This window comes from Mobula birostris, chromosome 6, assembly GCF_030028105.1.
Source record: "Mobula birostris isolate sMobBir1 chromosome 6, sMobBir1.hap1, whole genome shotgun sequence".
In the NCBI taxonomy this organism is placed as follows: Eukaryota; Metazoa; Chordata; class Chondrichthyes; order Myliobatiformes; family Myliobatidae; genus Mobula; species Mobula birostris.
Window position 1 is genome coordinate 123,784,869 of NC_092375.1, and position 21,176 is coordinate 123,806,044.

Sequence of the window (21,176 nt, forward strand, 5' to 3'; positions counted from 1 at the left end):
ATTGAGCAGGAATAGGCACTTCCTCCTGCCCCACTCTTCATCTTGGACATGCCTAACCTCCTGCTTCTCTGCCTCTTTCCTGGACTATACTCTTATCCCCAGGTGCAAACTTACTTCCACCCCACCTGCCCCAAACTTGCATCTGAACGCTATTCAACCAAGTGGAAACACACTGCAGTAGCGCGGACCTCAAAAGAAAGAAGAACATCACCTTTTCAAAGTATTCAGACGCCATGGCTATCCAAAACACGTCACCAGAGGGTGTCTTGCCTGGAGGAACAACCTTAACTCCTACTGAACAGACAAGAAAGAGGCTAACCGGAACACACATCGGGAATATTTCTGAAATGATGGCAAGTGTGCTCCAACCACATAGAATAACAGTAGCACACAAACCCAGCACAAGCATCAGAATGCTTGTCCCAAAAGATCCAACAGCCCACCTGGTAAGAACAAACATAATATACCAAATCCAATGTGGAGACTGCCCTAAATGCTATGTAGGACTGACGGGGAGAAAGCTATCCATGAGACTACATGAACATTGGCGAGCTGTAGGAAAACACGATCCTGTCACTCATTTCAGTACATGAAGACCAAAACAGAAAACAAGTACATCTGGGAAACTACAAAAGTCCTGGCAGAAGCACTAAATAAGAAATCAATGGAACTCTTGAAAGCGTGGCTCTCAACGGAAGTCTACTAACAACCATCTTGAACTGGATTTAATTTAGGAACCTATGTGTCTGTGGGATCGGGTATGAGGGGTGAACTCTAGACACATGAAGAACCAATGCTCACAATGACCAATGACCAGGGATACAGGCCAGTGGTGATCACTCAGCTATCTGGTTGGCCAGGACCCAGTAGAGACTAGAAACCACTATGACAGCCAATCAATCAGAATAAGTCGGACCAATAAAACCATGAGCACTCGGCAGAAACTACCCTCAAATGCGCACTGATGATGTCACCTCGACTGGTGACAAAGCGTTTGCGATCTAATCTTCAGGTTTGGTGAACAGCCATAGAAGCAAGCGCCCAACCTGAGCTATCAACCTTCTCTCTCATTTCCATCTCTGTTTTGAGTGTGAACCTCTAGCGAAACGAAATCCAAAGGTTCATCGCCTTCTCGGTAAAAGATTTTCTTCTCATCTGTGTCCTGAATGGAGTGCCCCTTACTCTGAGGCAATATCCCTGCTCCTCGACGCCTCAGCTAAAGGAATCATTCTCCCTACACACAACTTACAGGTCATAGGTGATAGGTGTAAGTCAGTGGAAGCCACAGGATTCAAAGTCCAGCAGGAGTCACGGGTAAGCTTTGTGACCTTTAACATTTAGATGGTGTAAATGTATCAACCCTTGGTTTCCTGCAGACCAAAGAGATATTTGGGCCATAGACCTTACACTACAGAAGTTGCTTTCCGATTCTGCTCACGTGGTTTATTAAATCTTGTAGTCCCAGTAAATCCCATGTAACACAATGAGAAATCAAACATTAAGACTGATGAAAGATGTGTTTTGAACGCTATCAAGCACCTCTTCATCTGAGCGACAATCAGCATTTGAAATAACTCACGAGCTGAAGTATGGGAGGAAAAGTCTGAATTTGAAGAATTCATGATTAAAGGAGAAGTCACATCAACTTTCAAAAAGGAAAGTAGATTAGAAGAGGTCAGAGGAGGAAAAGGTACAGAATAGAAGAATAGACTAATCAGTGTAAATAATGTAAATAAAATGCCTGTGTACTTGTAAAACATAGGCTGTGATTTTGTTATCACAGCAGTAACTATACATATAAAGAAGGTGATCACATTTTGCAATGGGCTACAGTCCTGTGCATTGAGCACCATGCTAAGCTGTCACAAAGACTGAAAGGGGCTCCTTACCGTTCCATGACATGTGACCATATCCTCCTCCATCTTTTCACACTGCTCATCGCATTCCATGCAGACTGTACCATTTGCAAATTCTCGAAACTCCCTAGACAAAATGCAAAATGATCATTAGAAGATGCAGTTTAGGGGATTTTATATGGCACTCTTTTTCTTCCCTTTAATAGCCTTTGCAGTATTTACATAGAAGCAACCAAAGAGGTTACATTTAGATTATGTGCATAAATATAAAATTCAGAATCAAGGAGGTATACCAGAACATAAACAAAAAGCTTTTCACATGGTTATCTTCGGACCTTAACTGCTTAAGGGAGCAAACGTGAGCTCACAAATGTTTAACAAGCACAAAGAAAACAACTCTCTGGGGAGGATCTCAGTTGCTTCGAGTCCAGTTTATTTTCCCCATATTAGAGAAGATTAAGGGGAGATACAATGGAGCTGCTTAAAAGGACAGAGTAAATTGGCTGAACTGTTTGAAGCCAAAACAAAGAAACAAAGCAAAACTGCAGCAGGAGTAGGCCGTTTGGCCTAAAAAGCCTGTTCTGCTGCTTGTCAAGATTATGACTGCCATTCTAACTCAACACCATATTCCCACTCTCTCCTCGTTATTATTGTGTTTCAAAAATCTATCAGTCGCCTTTTAATCATATCAGAATAAAGGGACTGATACTCAAATAAGTAGGAATTTTTTTTAAAAGTGGGTCGTGAATCTGTGGAATTTGTCACAACAGAGGGCTGTGGAAGCCAAATCATTGGGTGTATTTAAGGCTGAGATCAATAGCTTCTTGACTGGGAAAGGGATTAAGGTAGGAGACTGGGTTGAAAAATAAATCAGCCATGTTTGGATGGTAAAACAGACTCAATTGGTAGAATGGCTTAATTCTGCTCCTACATCTTGTGGTTGTATAGATCAACAGACTGATTCCTGGGATGGTAGGTCTATTGAATGTGGAAAGACTGAGTTGACAGGATCTTATTAAAACATCCAATGAAAAACTGGATGTGTGGAGGATGTTTCCCCTGACATGGTGTCTAATCCAGGAGAATACAGAGTAAAATACTGAGATGAGGAGAAATATCGTTATTTAGGGCTGGTGAACCTCTGGAACATTTTATTTGTCACATGTATGGGCGCATCAAAATATACAGTGAAATGTGTTGTTTCATGTCTTCTCTTCAACCATCTGGATCCTGAACCAACCTGCATGACCTTAATTGCTAACTACAACACTATAACCACTTTGCTCACTTTACATTAAAATTGACTTGTTTTGTTCTAATTGTTCTAGTTTTCCCTCTAAAAACTGATTAATGTTTTTCACGTGAATGCTACTCATATGATGCTATTAACCTGCGATACTGCAGCAGGTAAGATTCCACTGTGGCTGTGCATACATATACTTGTTCATATGACAATTGACTTTGGCATGCTCACTGTAAAGGAAAGGGCAACTGAGCTTCCTAACAAAAACAGAAAAACTCTCAGCTATTAAGGTAACTTCTGTGAAAGGAGAAAAGGAGTTGATATTCCAGCTCCAGGATTGTTAATCGGAACTGTTTCTCTTTCCACAGAAACTGGCTGACTTGCTGGGTGTTTCCAGCAGTTCTATTTTTGTTTCAGTTTTCCAGCCTCTGCGGGTTTTTGTTCGATCCTCACGAGAGTTCTGTGTTGCCTTCTTCCCTGTTTTTTGTCTTTAATGGCAAAACATTTCACAGAGGGAAATTATATTGAGATTAGTTTTATTTGTCAGCATCAAAATAAACAGGGAGACATGTTATTTCCTGTCAGTGACCAACACGGTCTGAGGATGTGCTGGGAGCAGCCTGCAGGTGTTGCCATGCTTCCAGCGCCAACGTAGTAGGCCTATAACTTACGAGCCTTAACTGTACGTCTCTGGACTGGGGGGAGAAACCAGAGCACCTGGAGAAAAACCTAAGCAGTCCTGGGGAAAATGTAAAAACTCCCTGCAAAGAGCAGTAGGAATTGAACCCTTCGGTGACGTCTGGCGCTGTAAAAGCAATTGCGCTAACGATTATGCTTCTGAACTGCCTGAGCTGAGCAGTGATGCCACCCAGGTAATTAGAAATCAAAAATAGTGTAGACCGAGCAGTACAGTAAAACTCACCTAGTACGGCTTGCTCAGGAGTTTGCTAGTGGCAGATTACTCGATTTTCCTGATTATTGCATGCTATTGTCTCAACATTCCTCCAGTTTAAATTTTTCATATGTGAGAATATGGTAATAACTTTTCCCAGTGAACCAGCTAAGTTGAAAGGGACCATGCAGACTGAGGCCTCAGAAAGTGTGAAGGGCCATGGCGAGTGGAAGGGGAATATGTGAACCAGGGCTGGGGCAAGTGGAAAAGGAGTGTGACAAAGGATTCTTAGTGAGTCAGGGAGCAACGAAGATCTACATTATGGAAACATGCCCTTCCACCCATCTGATCCATGCCCAGTAAATGTCCAACTATCACAATTTCTGAATATTGTATCACAAGTTATCTGAGTTTTACTGGATAGAAGGCAAGAGCTATGCTACTCAGCAGGAACTTGGGAGAATAAATTGGGAATGGAAGTACTCAGGAAAATGCACAATGGAAGTGTGGAAGTGGTTTAGGGAGCACTTTCTGGGGTTTTGGATAAGTCTGTCCCATTAAGGCAGGGAAAGGATGACATGCTGAAGGAGCCATGGTTGACAAGAGAAGTGAAACATCTTGTCAAGAGGTTTAGGAAGCAAAGATCAGAAAGGGCTCTTGAGGGTGAAAGGGTAGCCAGGAAGAAGCTGAAGAATGGACATAGAAGAACTAGAAAGGGACATGAGAAGTGCTTGGTGAGTAGGATTAAGGAAAACCCTGAGTTTTTGTACACATATATGAAGAACAGGAGGATCGCTGGACTGATCAGGGATAGATAAGGAAACATACACCTGGAGTGGGAGGAGGCAGAGGAGGTTCTTAATGAATCCTTTGCTTTCATATTCACCAGCAAGAGGGATCTTGATGTTTATGAGGACTGCATGTGCCAGAACATGTCAACGATAAGAAAGAGGAGTGCAGGAATATTTGAAAAACATTAGGATAGATAAGTCCCCAGGGCTGGATGGGATATACACCAGGTTACTATGGGAAATAAGGGAGGAGATTGATGTGGTTTTGGTGATGAATAGTACCATATGACTGAAGTGTGGCAAATGGTATTCCTTTGTTCAAGAAAGGGAACAGGGACAACCCTGGGAATTATAGACCTCAGAGTCTTACTTCAGTGGTGGGAAAATTATTGGAGCAGACTCTTAGATACAGAATTTATAAGCTTTTGGAGAAGCATAGTCTGATTAGGAATAGTTAGCATGGCTTTGTGAGGGGCAGATCATGCCTCACAGGTGTGATAAAATTATTTAAGGATATTACAAAGCACATTGATAAAGGTAGAGCAGTGGAGGTGGTGTATATGGATTTTAGTAAAGCATTTGACAAGGTTCCCCATGGTACCTCATTCAGAAAGTCAGGAGGCCTGGGATTCAGAGAAACCTGGCTGTGTGGATTCAGAACTGGCTTGCCCACAGAAGACAGAGGGTGGTAGTAGATAGAGCATATTCTGCCTGGAGGTCAGTGACCAGTAGTGTTCCACAGGGATCTGTTCTGGGACTCCTACTCTTTATGATTTATATAAATGACTTGGACGAGGAGGTGAAAGCATGGGTTACTAAGTCTGTAGATGGCACGGAGGTTGGTGGAGTTGTGGATAGTGTGGAAGGTTGTTGCACTGTGACATTGACAGGATGTAGAGCTGGGCTGAGAAGTGGCAGATGGAGTTCAACCCAGAAAAGTGTGAAGTAATTCACTTTGTAAGGTTGAATTTCAAGGTTCAATACAGGTTAATGGCATAATTCTTGGCAGTGTGGGTGAACAGAGGGATCTTGGGATCCACGTTCATAAAACCCTCAAAGTTGCCATGCAAATTGACAGGGTAGTTAAGAAGGAATCTGGTGTTTTGGTTGCTATTAGTTGGGGAATAGAGTTCAAAGGTAATGTTGCAACTCTATGAAAGCCTGGTTTGACCACCCTTGGAATATTGTGTTCTGTTCTCGCTGCCTCACTATGGGAACTATGAGAAGAGAAGATGCTTTAGAGAAGATGCAGAGGAGGTTTACCAGGATGATGCCTGTATTAGAGAGTGTATTTTATGAGAATAGGTTGAGCAAACTGGGGCTTTTCTCTTTAGACCAAAGGAAGATGAGAAGTGACTTAATGCAGGTGTACAAGATGATAAGAGGCATAGATCAAGTGGATAGCCAGAGACTTTTTCCCAGGGCAGCAATGGTTAATACCCAGGAGCATAATTTTGGGTGCATGGAGAAAGGTACTGAATAGGAGGGGATGTCAGAAGTAATTTCTCTACAAGGAGAGCGGTGAATGTGTGACACACTTGCCAGATGACAAATGACAATGACAGGTTCATGCAGAGGCAAACAAACTGAGTATGGAAAATGCATCGGCGATTTTCTAGAATGAATATACAGAGGACAAAGGGTGTTTGCTAGAAGATTAGCAGCCAACTAAAAAGAAAATAAATCCTTTCAAACTGTAAATAGTAACACAATTATCAAAGGAAGTAGGGAACTAATTAGAAGCCATAGAACAGATCTTTTTAAGGAGGCAAAAACACTCAGTACCGAGGGGTTTACAGAAAGTATTAAGGAAGTAGTGGCAAAATCAGAGATATTGGCTATTGTATTCCAGTTCACTTTAGACACTGGGGTGGTGACAGAGGACTGGAGGATTGCAAATGCTCAGAAATAGACGTGTAGATAAACTGAGCAACTGCAGGCCACCTCAGTGGGGGGGAGGCTGTTAGAAATGATAATCAGTGACAAAATTAATCGTTATTTGGACAAGTATGGATTTACAAAGGAAAGTCAGCATGGTATTGTCAAATCCAAATTGTGCTTAGCTAACTTGATTGAGTTTTTTGATGAGATGGCTGAGAGGGGTTGATGAGACCAGTGCAGCTGATATGTATTTTGACTTTCAAAAGGCATTAAAGTAGTGTAATAGGTTCATCAGCAAAGGCAAAGGCAAGTTACAAAAGGAACAAGAGCAACTGGGATGCAGGGAACAGGACAAAGAGTTCTGTGGTCAACAGTTATTTCATTTGGAGGAAGGTTCTTGAAGTCCTGTATCTGTAGGTTATTACCACAGCACAGATTTTCTTGATATAGTTTAGTGACTTTAGCTTGTTCCACTTCAAAACTTGAAGGTAGTACAGAACTTAGAACTTAGAGGTGTGGTAAATGTTGAGGAGAGACAGGCTGGTAGAGGTAACAGATGAAGTATTACGCAGAGATTAGTCTAAAGATTAACTTTATTTGTCACACATATATCGAAACATACTGTGAAATGTGTTGTTTGCATCAAATCAATCAGTGAGGATTGTGCTGGGGGGGGGGGGTGCAGCCTACAACTGCCATCACTCTTCCAGCACCAACTCATCAACCCCAACGCTTCCCATATATCCTTGTAATGTGGGAGGAAACCGGAACACTCAGAGGAAACTCACTCAGTCACAGGAAAAATGTACCGACTTCATGGAGATAGTGGCAGCAGTTGTACCCCGGCTGGTGATCACTGTTGCTGTAAAGCGATAAACAGTTCTAATGGGGATCTTAACGTATCTCTCTCCACCACCACCCCTGGCAGGGCATTTCATGCAGCCACCACTCTCTGTGTAAGGAACTTACCTCTATACTTTCCTCTGATCACCTTAAAATTATGTGCATGTCCCCAATTATTAGTTATTTCCATCCTGGAAAAAAGTCTCTCATTATCCACTCAATCTATGCCCATCTACACCTCTATCAAGTCATCTCTCATCTTCCTTCACTACAAAGAGAAAAGCTCTCGCTCACTCAACCTTTCTTCATAAGACATGCTCTCTAATCCAGGCAGTTTTATTCCCATATCCTAATGACGTGTTTGCTGATTGATTAACTGGCCATTGTAATTACCCCTGTTGCTTGGCAAGTGCTGGGAGAACTGGGGGGGCAAATTGATGGGCATGTGAGAAGAATAGGTTTCTGTCAAATAAGTGAGGGATCAATGGGATTACGAAGAGCCGGCATAGACTTGATGAGCTGAATGGCCTTATTCTGCAGGGTGGTACAGTGATGCTACTGCCTCATGGTACCAGCAATATAGGTTCAATCCTGATCTCATCTTTCAAAAGGATATAAATAACTCTGGGAACTTGTACACAAATCACAGGAAGGAGGAGAAGATGGCGGAGCGATGCAGCGTGCGCAGTTCTCGGGTGAAATGATATCGTATTTGTAAGTAGGATGCCGTGCACAATTCTGATCTGATGGGGACAGACGTGAGAGCACGGAGGAACATCTGGAGGGACTTCTGAAATGCCCGGTTCGCTGCCGCTGCTACTGTGCGATCAAGAATCTCCGGAGGGAAGGCCCCAAAATCCCCGGTTTTGCCTGCTGCTGGCGACTGGGACTGGAGTTGAAGCGTTTGGCAGAGATGGTGCTTGGTGCTCGGTGTTGGAGGGTTGGTCGGAGCTCGAAGTTTTCGGACGACTCAGAGTCGGATTGTGGTCGGGTATGGCAGGAAGAGTTTTCTTCCTTCTCCCCTCTGCGTGAGATGTGGGACTTTCGATAGACTTTGAACTTTTTTACCGTGCACACGGCCTGTTCTTCATCAAGTTACGGTATTGCTTGCACTGTTGTAACTATATGTTATAATTATGTGGTTTTGTCAGTTTTTCAGTCTTGGTCTGTCCTGTGTTTCTGTGATATCACACCAGAGGAATATTGTATCATTTCTTAATACATGCATTACTAAATGACAATAAAAGAGGACTGCGAGTCCTCATAATCTAATCTAATCTAAAATGTAGGGAATGGGAATGATTGAAGAGTTCTGGCAAAGGGTTAAAGTAAGGGAGCCTCCTTATCTTCTGGACCATTCAATGGTTCTATGTAACAATGACTAAAAATGCCATCTACTCTCAACAGGAAGAGACATACTGCACACTGGATAATGTGAAGCCAACATTTATGGTGATATTCCAAGTCTCAGCTTGTGGTTTGATTTAGGACCATAAGATAAAGAAGCAGAATTGGGCCATTCAGCCCATCAAGTCTGATTCACCGTTTAATCATGGCAGATTTATTTTCCATCTCAACCCTATTATCTTGCCTTCCCCCTGTAACCTTTGAAGTTTAAGATGAGCACAATTAGCTTCAAGAGACAGGAATCCGACTCAATAAACTTCAAAGGTTATTCGAGTCTGAGCCAGGTTCCTCTACTAGATTTCAAACCAGTACATAGAGACCAGGCTCCAGTCAGCACATCTCAGACTATCAGAGGTGGGTACCGAAGGGAATTAGATCATTCCCTCACCGTATCAGAAGCCCATAAGATACTGGAAGCAGAATTAGGTTATTCAGTCCATTGAGTCTGCTCCATCATCAATCATGGCTGATTTGGTTACTCAACCTCATTCTTCTGCCTCCTTCCCACAATCCCCTTAGCAGTCAAGTACCCATCAATCTCCGTCTTAAAAACACTAGGCCCCGCAGCCCTCCGTGGCAAAAAAAAAATCACAGATTCACTAGCTGAAGGAATTCCTCACAGTCTCTGCTCTAAAGCACCAGGCCTTCATTCTGAGGCTGTGCACTTTGCTGTGAATGGAAATGTCAAGTTCAAGTCCACTCAATCCAGGCCTTTCAGTATTCAGCAATTGTTAACGAGAACACCCCCATCCTTCTAAACTCTGTTGTGTACAGGCCCAGAGCTCCTCGTATGTTAAGTCTTTCATTCTTGTGAAAATCCTGTAGACCTTCTCCAGGCATAGCACATTCCTCCTTTGATACTGGAATCTTAATTACTTACAATATTCCAAACGCAGTCTAACTAATGCCTTCTAAAGCCTCAGCTGTATCACATTCTGTTTTACTCCAGATGTGGACATCTTCAGTAGATCTGATCAACAATGTCCGGACTCAGGCTGGTGAATACTCTGTACTGTCAATAATGTACAGATGGAATGAACTTCTACATTCATCTCAGAGAGTTGTCCCTCTCCAGCACAGCAGTGTAGCAGTCAGTGCAACGCATCACAGTGTCACGGATGACCAATCTGGGTTCAGTTTCCCGCTGTTGCCTGTAAAGAGTTTATACATTCTCTCTGTGGCTGCATGGGTTTCCTCCAGGTGCCCTGGTTTCCTCCCACATTCTAAAGACATACTGTATGGTTAGGGTTATTGAATTATGAGCATGCTATGTCGGCGCCGGAAATATAGATAGATAGATAGACAGACTTTATTGATCCCGAGGGAAATTGGGTTTCGTTACAGTTGCACCAACCAAGAATAGAGTATAAATATAGCAATATAAAACCATAAATAATTAAATAATAGTATGTAAATTATGCCAAATGGAAATAAGTCCAGGACCAGCCTATTGGCTCAGGATGTCTGACCCTCCAAGGGAGGAGTTGTAAAGTTTGATGGCCACAGGCAGGAATGACTTCCTATGACGCTCAGTGTTGCATCTCGGAGGAATGAGTCTCTGGCTGAATGTACTCCTGTGCCCAACCAGTACATTATGTAGAGGATGGGAGACATTGTCCAAGGTGGCATGCAACTTGGACAGCATCCTCTTTTCAGACACCACCGTCAGAGAGTCTAGTTCCATCCCCACAACATCACTGGCCTTACGAATGAGTTTGTTGATTCTGTTGGTGTCTGCTACCCTTAGCCTGCTGCCCCAGCACACAACAGCAAACATGATAGCACTGGCCACCACAGACTCGTAGAACATCCTCAGCATCGTTCGACAGATGTTAAAGGACCTCAGTTTCCTCAGGAATTAGAGACGGCACTGACCCTTCTTGTAGGCAGCCTCAGTGTTCTTTGACCAGTCCAGTTTATTGTCAATTCCCAGTTTATCGTCAAGTGAGGTCACACTTGCAGGTTTTTCCCAGTGCGATCCTCAGACTGTGTTGGGCATTGATGCAAACAACACATTTCACTGTATGTTTCGACGTACATATGACAAATAAAGCTAATCTTCTTCTTCTCCTCTTGGCACACGTTGATTATCAGCCACTAACAGCAGAAAATTATGGGACGTGATAAGGCAATTTGGATTGGACAGAGTTTCACTGGGAGCTTGCATTTTAGGAAGAAATAATTGGATAAACAACTGGAAATTTGCAGTCAACTTTAGGAAAGTATTGTCAGTCATTCAGAATGTACTTAACAGCATTTCTCATGAACTTCCTTCATGGAGATAAATGATATGTAAAAAGAAAATGTTATAATGTCATGAAACTCCTTTAAATAAACATTACATGATATTGCATACATTCAAAGCTGTATTCATCCTAACAAAAAAATTGTTACGCAGTTAGTCCTCCCAAGGAAGATGCTTACTTCTGAATTCACCTTCATCCGTAAATTGTCCACCTTTCATAATTAAGGTGCTAAAATTGCTTTTAGTTGGAAATAATCCATTCACAATTTAACCAGCAAGTTAACGTCTAAGCATCGTTCAGGGGAGACAAGAGGGGATAGGTTGGCACTGTGCAAAATGGTCGAGCTGCTGCCTCAGCTCCAGTGACTCAGGTTCAACCAGATCTTGGGTGCTGTCTGTGTGCAGTCTGCATGCTCTCCCTGTGACAGTGTGGGCTTCCCCGGGTGCTTCGGTTTCACCCCACATCCCAAACACCAGCAGCTTAGTAAACGTTATTTGGCAGTGATAAAAAAAAATTGACCCCTGTATGCCCCTAATGGTCAGAATCTAGTGAGGATAAAATAAGATTGATGTAAATGGTCAGCACAGACACAATGGGCTAAAGCATTGACTCTGTAACAGAACTGGGTAAGGGTTATTTGATCACCAAGTTGGGCATACATATGGGTGGGAAACATGACAGAATAAAAGACTTTTTCTAGACTGAGCTACAGCAGGAAAAACTGGGTTTCACACTTACCCTTCGTACAGATTACAGGATTCGATACAGGTCCTTCCACGGCGGAAGTATCGGCAAGACAGGCATTGGTTTGGCCCAGGACCCCAACATCCATCATCAGAACACAAGACGTCACACATCATCCTGTCAGAAGCTAGACAAGGAATGAATTTTTTTTTTCTCAATAAACAAGTTTAGCTACCACCATCCATGACAGTCAACCTTATTAATAATCCCCATCTGCCTTTGGGGCGACATTTGCACAGCTTGTGATCTCTCCTTTAATGGCAAAAAAGGAATTTGTTTTGTATTGATAAACTGACCTCTTAATGTACCGTAAACACAATAATAAAAAGAGAGTTTTGTGTTCCTGTCAGTGTCATTGCAAATTTATTTTAATCACACCCATAGAAATTTATGGCAGTCATAATTTCCCAGCTCTCAGTCCATAGCTTTCTGAGCTTCAATACTTCTAGTGCTTATTTAGATACCTTTTGAATGTCATGAGGGTACCTGGCTCTATCAGTCTCCCAGAACCCCTGCTAGTACTGAGGCAAAAAATATATTTCTTTAGCTCTTCTACCTTTCACACCATTACCCTGGACCTACAATTCATTGTTAGGAACCTCTCTGGCAACGGAAATGAGTCCATCAGAGCATAAGACTATGAGATATATGAGCAGAATTAGCCCATCCTTTCCACTGAGTCTGTTCTGCCATTCAACCATGGCTGATCTATTATTCCTCTCAACCCCATTCTCTTGCCTTCTCCATGTCACCTTTGACAACCTTACCAATCAACCTCTGCTTTAAGTATACCTCCACAGCTATCCTCTTCACCCTGCCTTATCCTCTGCCAGAAGTCTCAGGAAGGTGAGATTCATCATTAAGGACTCCAGCATCTGGGCCATTCCTTCTTTTCAATACTGTCATCAGGTTCAAGGTACAGGAGCCTGAAGTCCCATTCCTCAGGATTCAATAATACCTTCTTCCCCTCTGCTATCAGGTTCATGAACCACCTTGAAAAACATTAACCATTTATTGGAAAACAGGAACTAGAATCCGACAGAAGAGCAACGGGGGTACAGGTGAAAGTTGGAATGTCATGTCAGGTGCTGGAAACAGTCTACAGATCAGGCAGTGTGGACGGGAATGCTTTGGGGAATCCGTACCTGAAATATCAACTCAGTTTCCTTTCTACAAATGCTGTCTGAGCTGCTGCGTGTTTTCAGTAATTTAGTTTTATTCGACAAACAAAATGTTAAAGGAACTCTGTGGGTTATATAATAGACAGCTATATTTTGGGTAAAGAATCTTCATCTAGACTGATGAAGGGTCCTGACCCCAAATGTCAAATTTCCATTTCCCTCCACGGATGCTACCTGACCTGCTGAGTTCCTCTAGCATTTTGTTTGTTGCTCCAGATTCCAGCATCTGCAGTCTTAAGTCTCTATTTTGTGATTATCTCAAATCTCCAGCGTTTGCAATTTTTTTTAACTTCCACTTACAAGAAAATAAACAATTGAAAAAAATAGACAAAGGCAATAAAGCATTAACAATGCGAAGAAAGCATTGGGATTTATTTCATGGGATTAAAGATTTTTGTTCGTCTCCTCATAGATGCTGCCTTACCTGGTTAATATTTTAGGATATTTTCTAGCATTCTCAGTTTGTATTTCAGAATTCCAGCAAACCCAGTTTTCTGTTTTAAAATTTTGTATGGTACTGTCAGAAACAGTTCAAAGAAACGTGAAGCAAGTGCAGAAAAAATGGATTTTAAAAGACGATACTTGATCAGAGAGAGAGACCTCCAGTGAAGTGGCCGCATGCTCAGTTTCAGTGCCTCCTACAAGGTCAACCAGAAGTATTATTGTGTTTTTTTTAGATTTTTTTTACAATCGCAGGACCCTCTTTGCAGCTGCCCTGCGGGAGGCATTGGAGCCAGGTGCTCCACTGATGTGTCGAAGGCGGTGTGGCGCAGTGGCCATACTGAGTAGGTGCTGCCTCCTAGTGTTCCTTCATCAGAAGACAAGCTGTATTGTGTGACCATATTTACTGGTACTTACAGTGCCTAGAAAAAGTATTCACTGCCCTCCCCCCCACCCCTGGAAGCTTTCATGTTTTATCATTTTAAATCATTGAATCACAGTGGATTTAATTTGGCTTTTTTGACACTGATCAACAGATGTCAAAGTGAAAACAGATCCCTACAAAGTGATCTAAATTAATTACAAATATAAAACACAAAATAATTGATTGCATAATTACTCATCCTCTTCAAGTCAGTATTTAGTAGATGCACCGTTAGCAGGAATTACAGCCTTGAGTCCGTGTGGATAGGCTCTATCAGCTTTGGACACTGCAATTTTTCCCCAGTCTTCTTTACAAAACTGCTCAGGCTCTGTCAGATTGCATGGGTATCATGAGTGAACAGCCCTTTTCAAGTCCAGCCACATATTCTCAATTGAATTGAGGTCTAGACTCTGACTTGGCCACTCCAGGATATTAACTTTGTTGTTTTTAAGCCATTCCTGGGTAGCTTTGGTTTAATGCTTGGGGTCATTGTCTTACTGGAAAACAAATCTTCTCCCAAGTTGCAGTTCTCTTGCAGACTGTATCAGGTTTCTCGCCAGGATTTCCCTGTATTTTGCTGCAATCATTTTACGCTCTACCTTCACAAGCCTTCCAGGGCCTGCTGCAGTGAAGCCTCCCCACAGCATGATGCAGCCACCACCATGCTTCAGAGTAGGGATGGTGTGTTTTTGATGATGTGCGGTATTTGGCTCATGCCAAACATAGCATTTAGTCTGATGGCCAAAAAAGCTCAATTTTGGTTGCATCTGACCATAGAACCTTTTTCCAATTGACTTCAGAGTCTCCTACACGTCTTCTGGCAAGTTCTAGCCGAGATTTATTGAGTTTATTTCAACAGTGGCTTTCTCTTTACCATTCTCCCATAAAGCTGTGACTGGTGAAGCACCCGGGCAACAGTTGTTGTATGTGCAGTCTCTCCCATCTCAGCTACTGAAGCTTGTAACTCCTTCAGAACTGTCATAGGTCTCTTGTCACAGTCCCTTTCTTGCAAGATCACTTAGTTTTTGAGGAGAGCCTGCTCTAGGCAGATTTACAGCTGTGCCATACACTTTTTATTTCCTGATGATTGCCTTAACTGTACTCCAAGGGATATTCAGTGACTTGTAAATTTTCTTGTATCTATCTCCTGACTTGTGCTTTTCAATAACCTCTACACGGAGTTGCTTGGAGCATTTTTTTTGTCCTCATGTTGTAGTGTTTGTCAGGATACTGACTCACCAGCGGCTGGACCTTCCAGATACAGGTATATTTTTACTACAATCAGTTGAAACACCTTGACTGCACAGTCTCCAAAAACAGATCTCCATTTAACTAATTATGTGACTTCCAAAACCAATTGGCTGCACCAGTGATGATTTGGTGTGTCATATTAAAAGGGGAGGGAGTGAATACTTATGCAATCAACTATTTTGTTTTAGATCACTATGTAGAGACCTATTTTTATTTTGACACAGAAGAGTCTTTTTCTGTTGATCGGTGTCAAAAAATCCAAATTAAATCTACTGTGATTCAATGTTGTAAATCAATAAAACATGAAAACTTCCGGGGGGGGGGAGGGGAATATTTTTTATAGGCACTGTATATGTGCTTGCAACCTTGTATGTGCTATATGTGCCTTGTGCTTTGTGTGACGGTTGGTACTGTGATTTTCACCTTGGTCCTGGAGTAACGCTGTTCCGTTTGACTGCATTAATGTCTCGTTGAATGACAATTAAACTTGAACTTAAAGATAGCAAAGGCTACACGTGTTTACTTTCAAAAGCAGAGGACTATTAGATAGGTATTTATAAGATGTGAGTTGGTGAAGGGAGATCTGCTAAGAATGAATTTGTCTTTGCTCACAGAGTTAGCAGAATTCATGATGGGAAGCCACAGAGGCAAACAGATGGCTTCCAAAGGAATTCAGGTGAAGTAGCTCGAACAAGAGAAGATTTATAGCAAGAGGATTCGAGTACAGGAGCAGGGAGGTACTACTGCAGTTGTACAAGGCCTTGGTGAGACCACACCTGGAGTATTGTGTGCAGTTTTGGTCCCCTAATCTGAGGAAAGACATCCTTGCCATAGAGGGAGTACAAAGAAGGTTCACCAGATTGATTCCTGGGATGGCAGGACTTTCATATGATGAAAGACTGGATGAACTAGGCTTATACTCGTTGGAATTTAGAAGATTGAGGGGGGATCTGATTGAAACGTATAAAATCCTAAAGGGATTGGACAGGCTAGATGCAGGAAGATTGCTCCCGATGTTGGGGAAGTCCAGAACGAGGGGTCACAGTTTGAGGATAAAGGGGAAGCCTTTTAGGACCGAGATTAGGAAAAACTTCTTCACACAGAGAGTGGTGAATCTGTGGAATTCTCTGCCACAGGAAACAGTTGAGGCCAGTTCATTGGCTATATTTAAGAGGGAGTTAGATATGGCCCTTGTGGCTAAAGGGATCAGGGGGTATGGAGGGAAGGCTGGTACAGGGTTCTGAGTTGGATGATCAGCCATGATCATACTGAATGGTGGTGCAGGCTCAAAGGGCCGAATGGCCTACTCCTGCACCTATTTTCTATGTTTCTATATTTATAAAGGATTGGTTATCTTCTTGGCTTATTTTACTGGTGTAGTTATTCCATGGAAGGGTATGGCATTAAGTTTTATGTAGCATAGTGAAACAACTCAATGTCTTCATGTTCAAGTTCCCAGTTCAAATACAACAGAGGACTGTTTCCTGTTCCAACGCAAACTCTGGTCATTTTACAGGTCCAATTCAATGACTACATCGCAAGCTAAGTTGCATGCCAGTTACATATAGCAACTATTAATTATTCTGGAGATTTACGGACTATATATGTATAACTGGCTTTTGTAAAGTCAGGCACCACAGTAAGATCAGAATGAACTCCTTCAGCTGTGGAAGGGTGACCTGGAACCTGGAAGACCTCAAACTGATGTAGAGTGATCTCCTGTGTGATCATGTAAATTTTTCTGTATTTTCAAACTGTAGACAGAAACAAAGATAAGGAAGAGTTCTAAACTGGTAAACTGGTTAGTTTTATGTACTGCTGAATATTGACTGAATTTCTTCCTTGCTTTGAAAAAATGGTTAAAATCCAGTGGTGGGATGGCTCCTTCGTGAATTTGTCCTCCACACAATTACTGCTTTGCTCAGTGTGGACCTGTTAATACCAGAGTAACAGTATCTGCGTGGCCAAATACTATACAATCATCACTGCCGTGTCTCTGGATAGTCACTTAACAGTTGAGAATTGTCAATTGTTCTGGCACTTTTCCATCAAAACTACTAAACTGGGCATCATTCCGACTGAAGTTAGAGACGTAATCAGATGCACGTCAGCTCTGGCAGGGTTTGCAGGCCACAACTTCCTACAAGGTGAAATGTAACATCATAAATGGCCGTGATGCTTCACTCCCAGGTGAGCTAAATACCCTTTATGCATGCTTTGAAAGGGAGAATAAAACTACGGCTGTGCGAATCCCCGCAGCGTTTGGTGATGCTGTAATCTCTGTCTCTTAGGCTAACATCTGAACGTCTTTCGAGAGGGTGAACCCTTGCAAGGCGTCAGGCCCTGATGGTGTACGTGGTAGGGCACTAACCAACTGCCGGGAGTGTTCAAAGACGTCTTCAGTCTCTCACTGCTGTGGTCAAAGTTTCCCACTTGCTTCAAAAGCACAACAATCATATCAGTGCCCAAGAAGGGTAGGGTGAGCAGCCTCAATGACTGCTGTGCAGTGCTCACATCTACTGTGATGAAGTGCTTTGAAAGATTGGTCATGGCTGGAATCAATTCCTGCCTAAGCAAGGATCTGGAACCATTGCAATTAGCCTATCGCCACAATAGGTCCTGATAAAGGGTTGCGGCCCGAAATGTTGACTGATCATTTCCACGGATGCTGCCTGACCTGCTGAGTTCCTCCAGCGTGTTGTGAGTGTCACCACAATAGGTCCATTGTGAATGCAATCTCACTGGTTCTCCACACAGCCCTGGATCACCTTGCCAATAACAACTACTGTGTCAGGCTGCTGTTTACTAATTACAACTCAGCATTCAACACAATCAAACCCTCTGTACGAATCAAAAAGTGCTAAAACCAGGGCCTCTGTATCTTCCTCTGCAAATGGTTCCTTGACTTCCACATCCATCAGCACTGGCACACCTCAAGGAGTACCCTAACTGGTTGCATCACCGTCTGGTATGGAGAGGCTACTGCAAAGGATCATTCAAAGCTGCAGAAAACTGTAAACTCAGCCAGTTCCATTATGGGCACCAGCCTCCCCAGCATCGAGGACACCTTCAAAAGGCGATACCTCAGAAAGGAGAAATCCATCATTGAGGACCACCATCACACAGAACATGCTCTCTTCTCATTGCTACCATCAAGGAGGGGGTGCAGGAGCCTGAAGACACACACTAAACATTTCAGGATTAGCTCTTCCCCTCCACCATCAGATTTCTGAAAGGACAAGGAACCCATGAACACTACCTCAATATTTTTTCTCTTCATTTTGCTCTCCTTTTGCATTACTTATTAAATTATTATATATATCTTGTTGTCATGTATACTTTTTCTTTATTATTGTGTATTGTAATGTACGTCATCCACAAAACAGCAAATTTCATGACATATGAGCTTCTATAGATATGAGGTATAGAGTGTATTGTCCGTCGGGTCACTTGTCTGAGTGCTACTGGTACCATGTAACCCAATACTATCTGTCGCATGGTCGGGTGGTCGGCCACTAAACCAGCTCCCTCACCAGGCTTGCCTGGTGAGGAGGGTAGCTAGACACCCTGCAGGATGAGAAACAAGACCTGTCAAAGGGTGGATGAACCTTCTCGTGGGGTCAACGGCCATCTAGCAAACACGTGCCGTGAAGTGCGGAAAGGGCATCCCTTGCATCGAAGCTTGGTCTGGCCATTCAATGCGACAGAACTTCCCCCAGCTGTCTTGGACCCCACCATGCCGCTGGATCTGGGAGGGGATGTCGAGAGGGTGGGTCTGGACCTGTGCAACTCCCTACTCACCTAAAATCCACTCACGCACACGCCGCTCCTTTCTGAGGAGTGGGGTATCCTCCAAACTCCACTAACTGACTGAAAGGAGCCATCATCGTCCTATGGGTTGGATAGCCAGAGAGATTGACTGGGATGGCCTGGTATGAAAACAACAATACTCTTGAATGTAAAGCCTACCAAAAGTAGTGGATGCAGCTCAGCCCATCACAGGTGAAGTTCTCTCCAACACTGACCACGTTTACGTGGAGTACTATCTCAGGAAAACAGCCTCCATCATCAATAACCCCACCATCAAGGCCATGCTCTCTCCTTGTTGCTGCCATCAGGAAAAGGTACAGGAGCCTTAGCACCCACAGCACCAGGTTCAGACACAGTTATCACCCCTCAACTATCAGGCTCTTGAACCAGAGAGGATAATTTCACTCAACTTCACTTGCCCCATCAGTGAACTGTTCCCAGAACCAATGGACTCACTTTCAAGGACCCTTCATCTCATGTTCTTGATATTTATGGCTCATTTATTTATTTATTTTCTTTCTTTTTGTATTTGCAGTTTGCCGTCTTTTGCACATTGGTTGTTTGTCTGTCCTGTTGAGGTGATTTTTCATTGATTCTGTTGTATTTCTTGTATTTACGGTGAATGGCACAAAAATGAATCTCAGGGTTGTAAATGATGACATTGATAATAAACTTTGAACTTTGACATGGCAGTGACAATAAACCTGATTCTGATTCATATAAACCATTATAAATTGACAGAATGCTCCTCAGTATTTAAACCCACATCCCCACATGTGGCAAATGCCCTGGAATCAGAGAGATAAAGAGATGTATAGGTCAGAAACAAGCCTTTTGGCTCAACATGTCTAGCCAACATTTTTAACCATCTCCACTCATCTCACTAAATCTCCCTCCATCATCAATAACCCCACCATCACAAACAAGAGAAAATCAGCAGATGCTGGAAATCCAAGCAACACACACAAAATGCTAGAGGAACTCAGCAGGCCAGGCAGCATCAATAGAAAAAAGTACAGTTGAAGTTTCGGGCTGGGACACTTTGGCAGGACTGAAGCACAACCATATCCTCCCAATATTGTGGTGATCACAATTTACTGAGTACTCAAAGTGTGACCAAACCAGTGCTTTGTAAAGTTGCTGTATAACATCACAACTTTTATCTTTGTGCTCTGATCTATGAAGGTAAGCATGGCATGTGCCTTCTTCACCACCATAGCTACCTGCATTCCCCTTGCAGGGGATTATGGACTTGAACCCCCAGGTCTCTTTGTTCATCAACATTCCTTACTGCCTCACAATTCACTGTATATGGTCTCTCCTTATTTGACTTCCCAAAATGTATCACTTTGCACTTGTTGGGATTAAATTCTATCTGCCATCTCTCTGCCCAGATTTTCATCTGATCCACATCCTGCTGCAGCCTTAATCAATCTTCCTTGCAATCCACACACTGGCACATTTCACGTCATCCACAAACATACTAATCATTCCATGGGGTGGCACAGTGTGTAGCGCTTTACACTGCCAGTTGATCAAATGAATGGGGTTCAATTTCCTTCGGTATCTGTAAGGAGCTTGTACATTATCCCCGTGACCACGTGGATTGCCACCCAGTGCTCTGGTTTCCTCCCACGTTCCAAGATACCTATGGATTAGAGTTAGTAAAAGTTGCGGGCATGCTATATTGGCACCAGAAGCACGAGGATACTTGTGGACTGCTGCCCAGCATATCCTCGGGCTGTGTTGGTCTTGACGTGAAATGACACCCAGTGCTTACTTCCTGTCCTTGAGCTCATTCTGCATCCTTGTGCTCACTCCCCAATCTGGAGCTCACTCTCTGTTCTCAGGTTCATTCCATGTTCCAGTTCTCACTCCCCAATCTAGAGCTCACTCTCTGTTCTCAGGTTCATTCCATGTTCCAGTTCTCACTCCCCAATCTAGAGCTCACTCTCTGTTCAGGAATTCATTCTATGCTCTAGAACTCTGCGTTTTGTGCCCACTCCCCACTCTAGAATGCACTCAAATTATTGAATTCATTCCATGTTCCAGTTCTCACTCCCTTTTCTAGAGGTCACTCCCTGTTCTAGTGCTCACGTCGTCTTCCAGTGTTCGGTTCCCGCACTTGCTCATATGGTGCAGAAAACATTTAGTGGAAAACAGGGA

At 42.9% G+C, this 21,176-nt stretch overlaps 1 protein-coding gene across 3 annotated transcripts in view; it reads right to left on the reverse strand.

Moving 5' to 3' along the window:
• LOC140199341 (receptor tyrosine-protein kinase erbB-4-like) overlaps positions 1-21,176 on the reverse strand; it is a 986,886-nt gene that overhangs the window by 298,646 nt on the left and 667,064 nt on the right. For all 3 annotated transcript variants that reach the window (XM_072261212.1, XM_072261213.1, XM_072261211.1), the window contains exons 13-14: positions 11,898-12,030; positions 1,890-1,983 (exon numbers count right to left, since the gene is read on the reverse strand). In XM_072261212.1, coding sequence (XP_072117313.1) covers positions 1,890-1,983; positions 11,898-12,030 — 227 coding nt within the window. The remainder of the gene's footprint in view (positions 1-1,889; positions 1,984-11,897; positions 12,031-21,176) is intronic.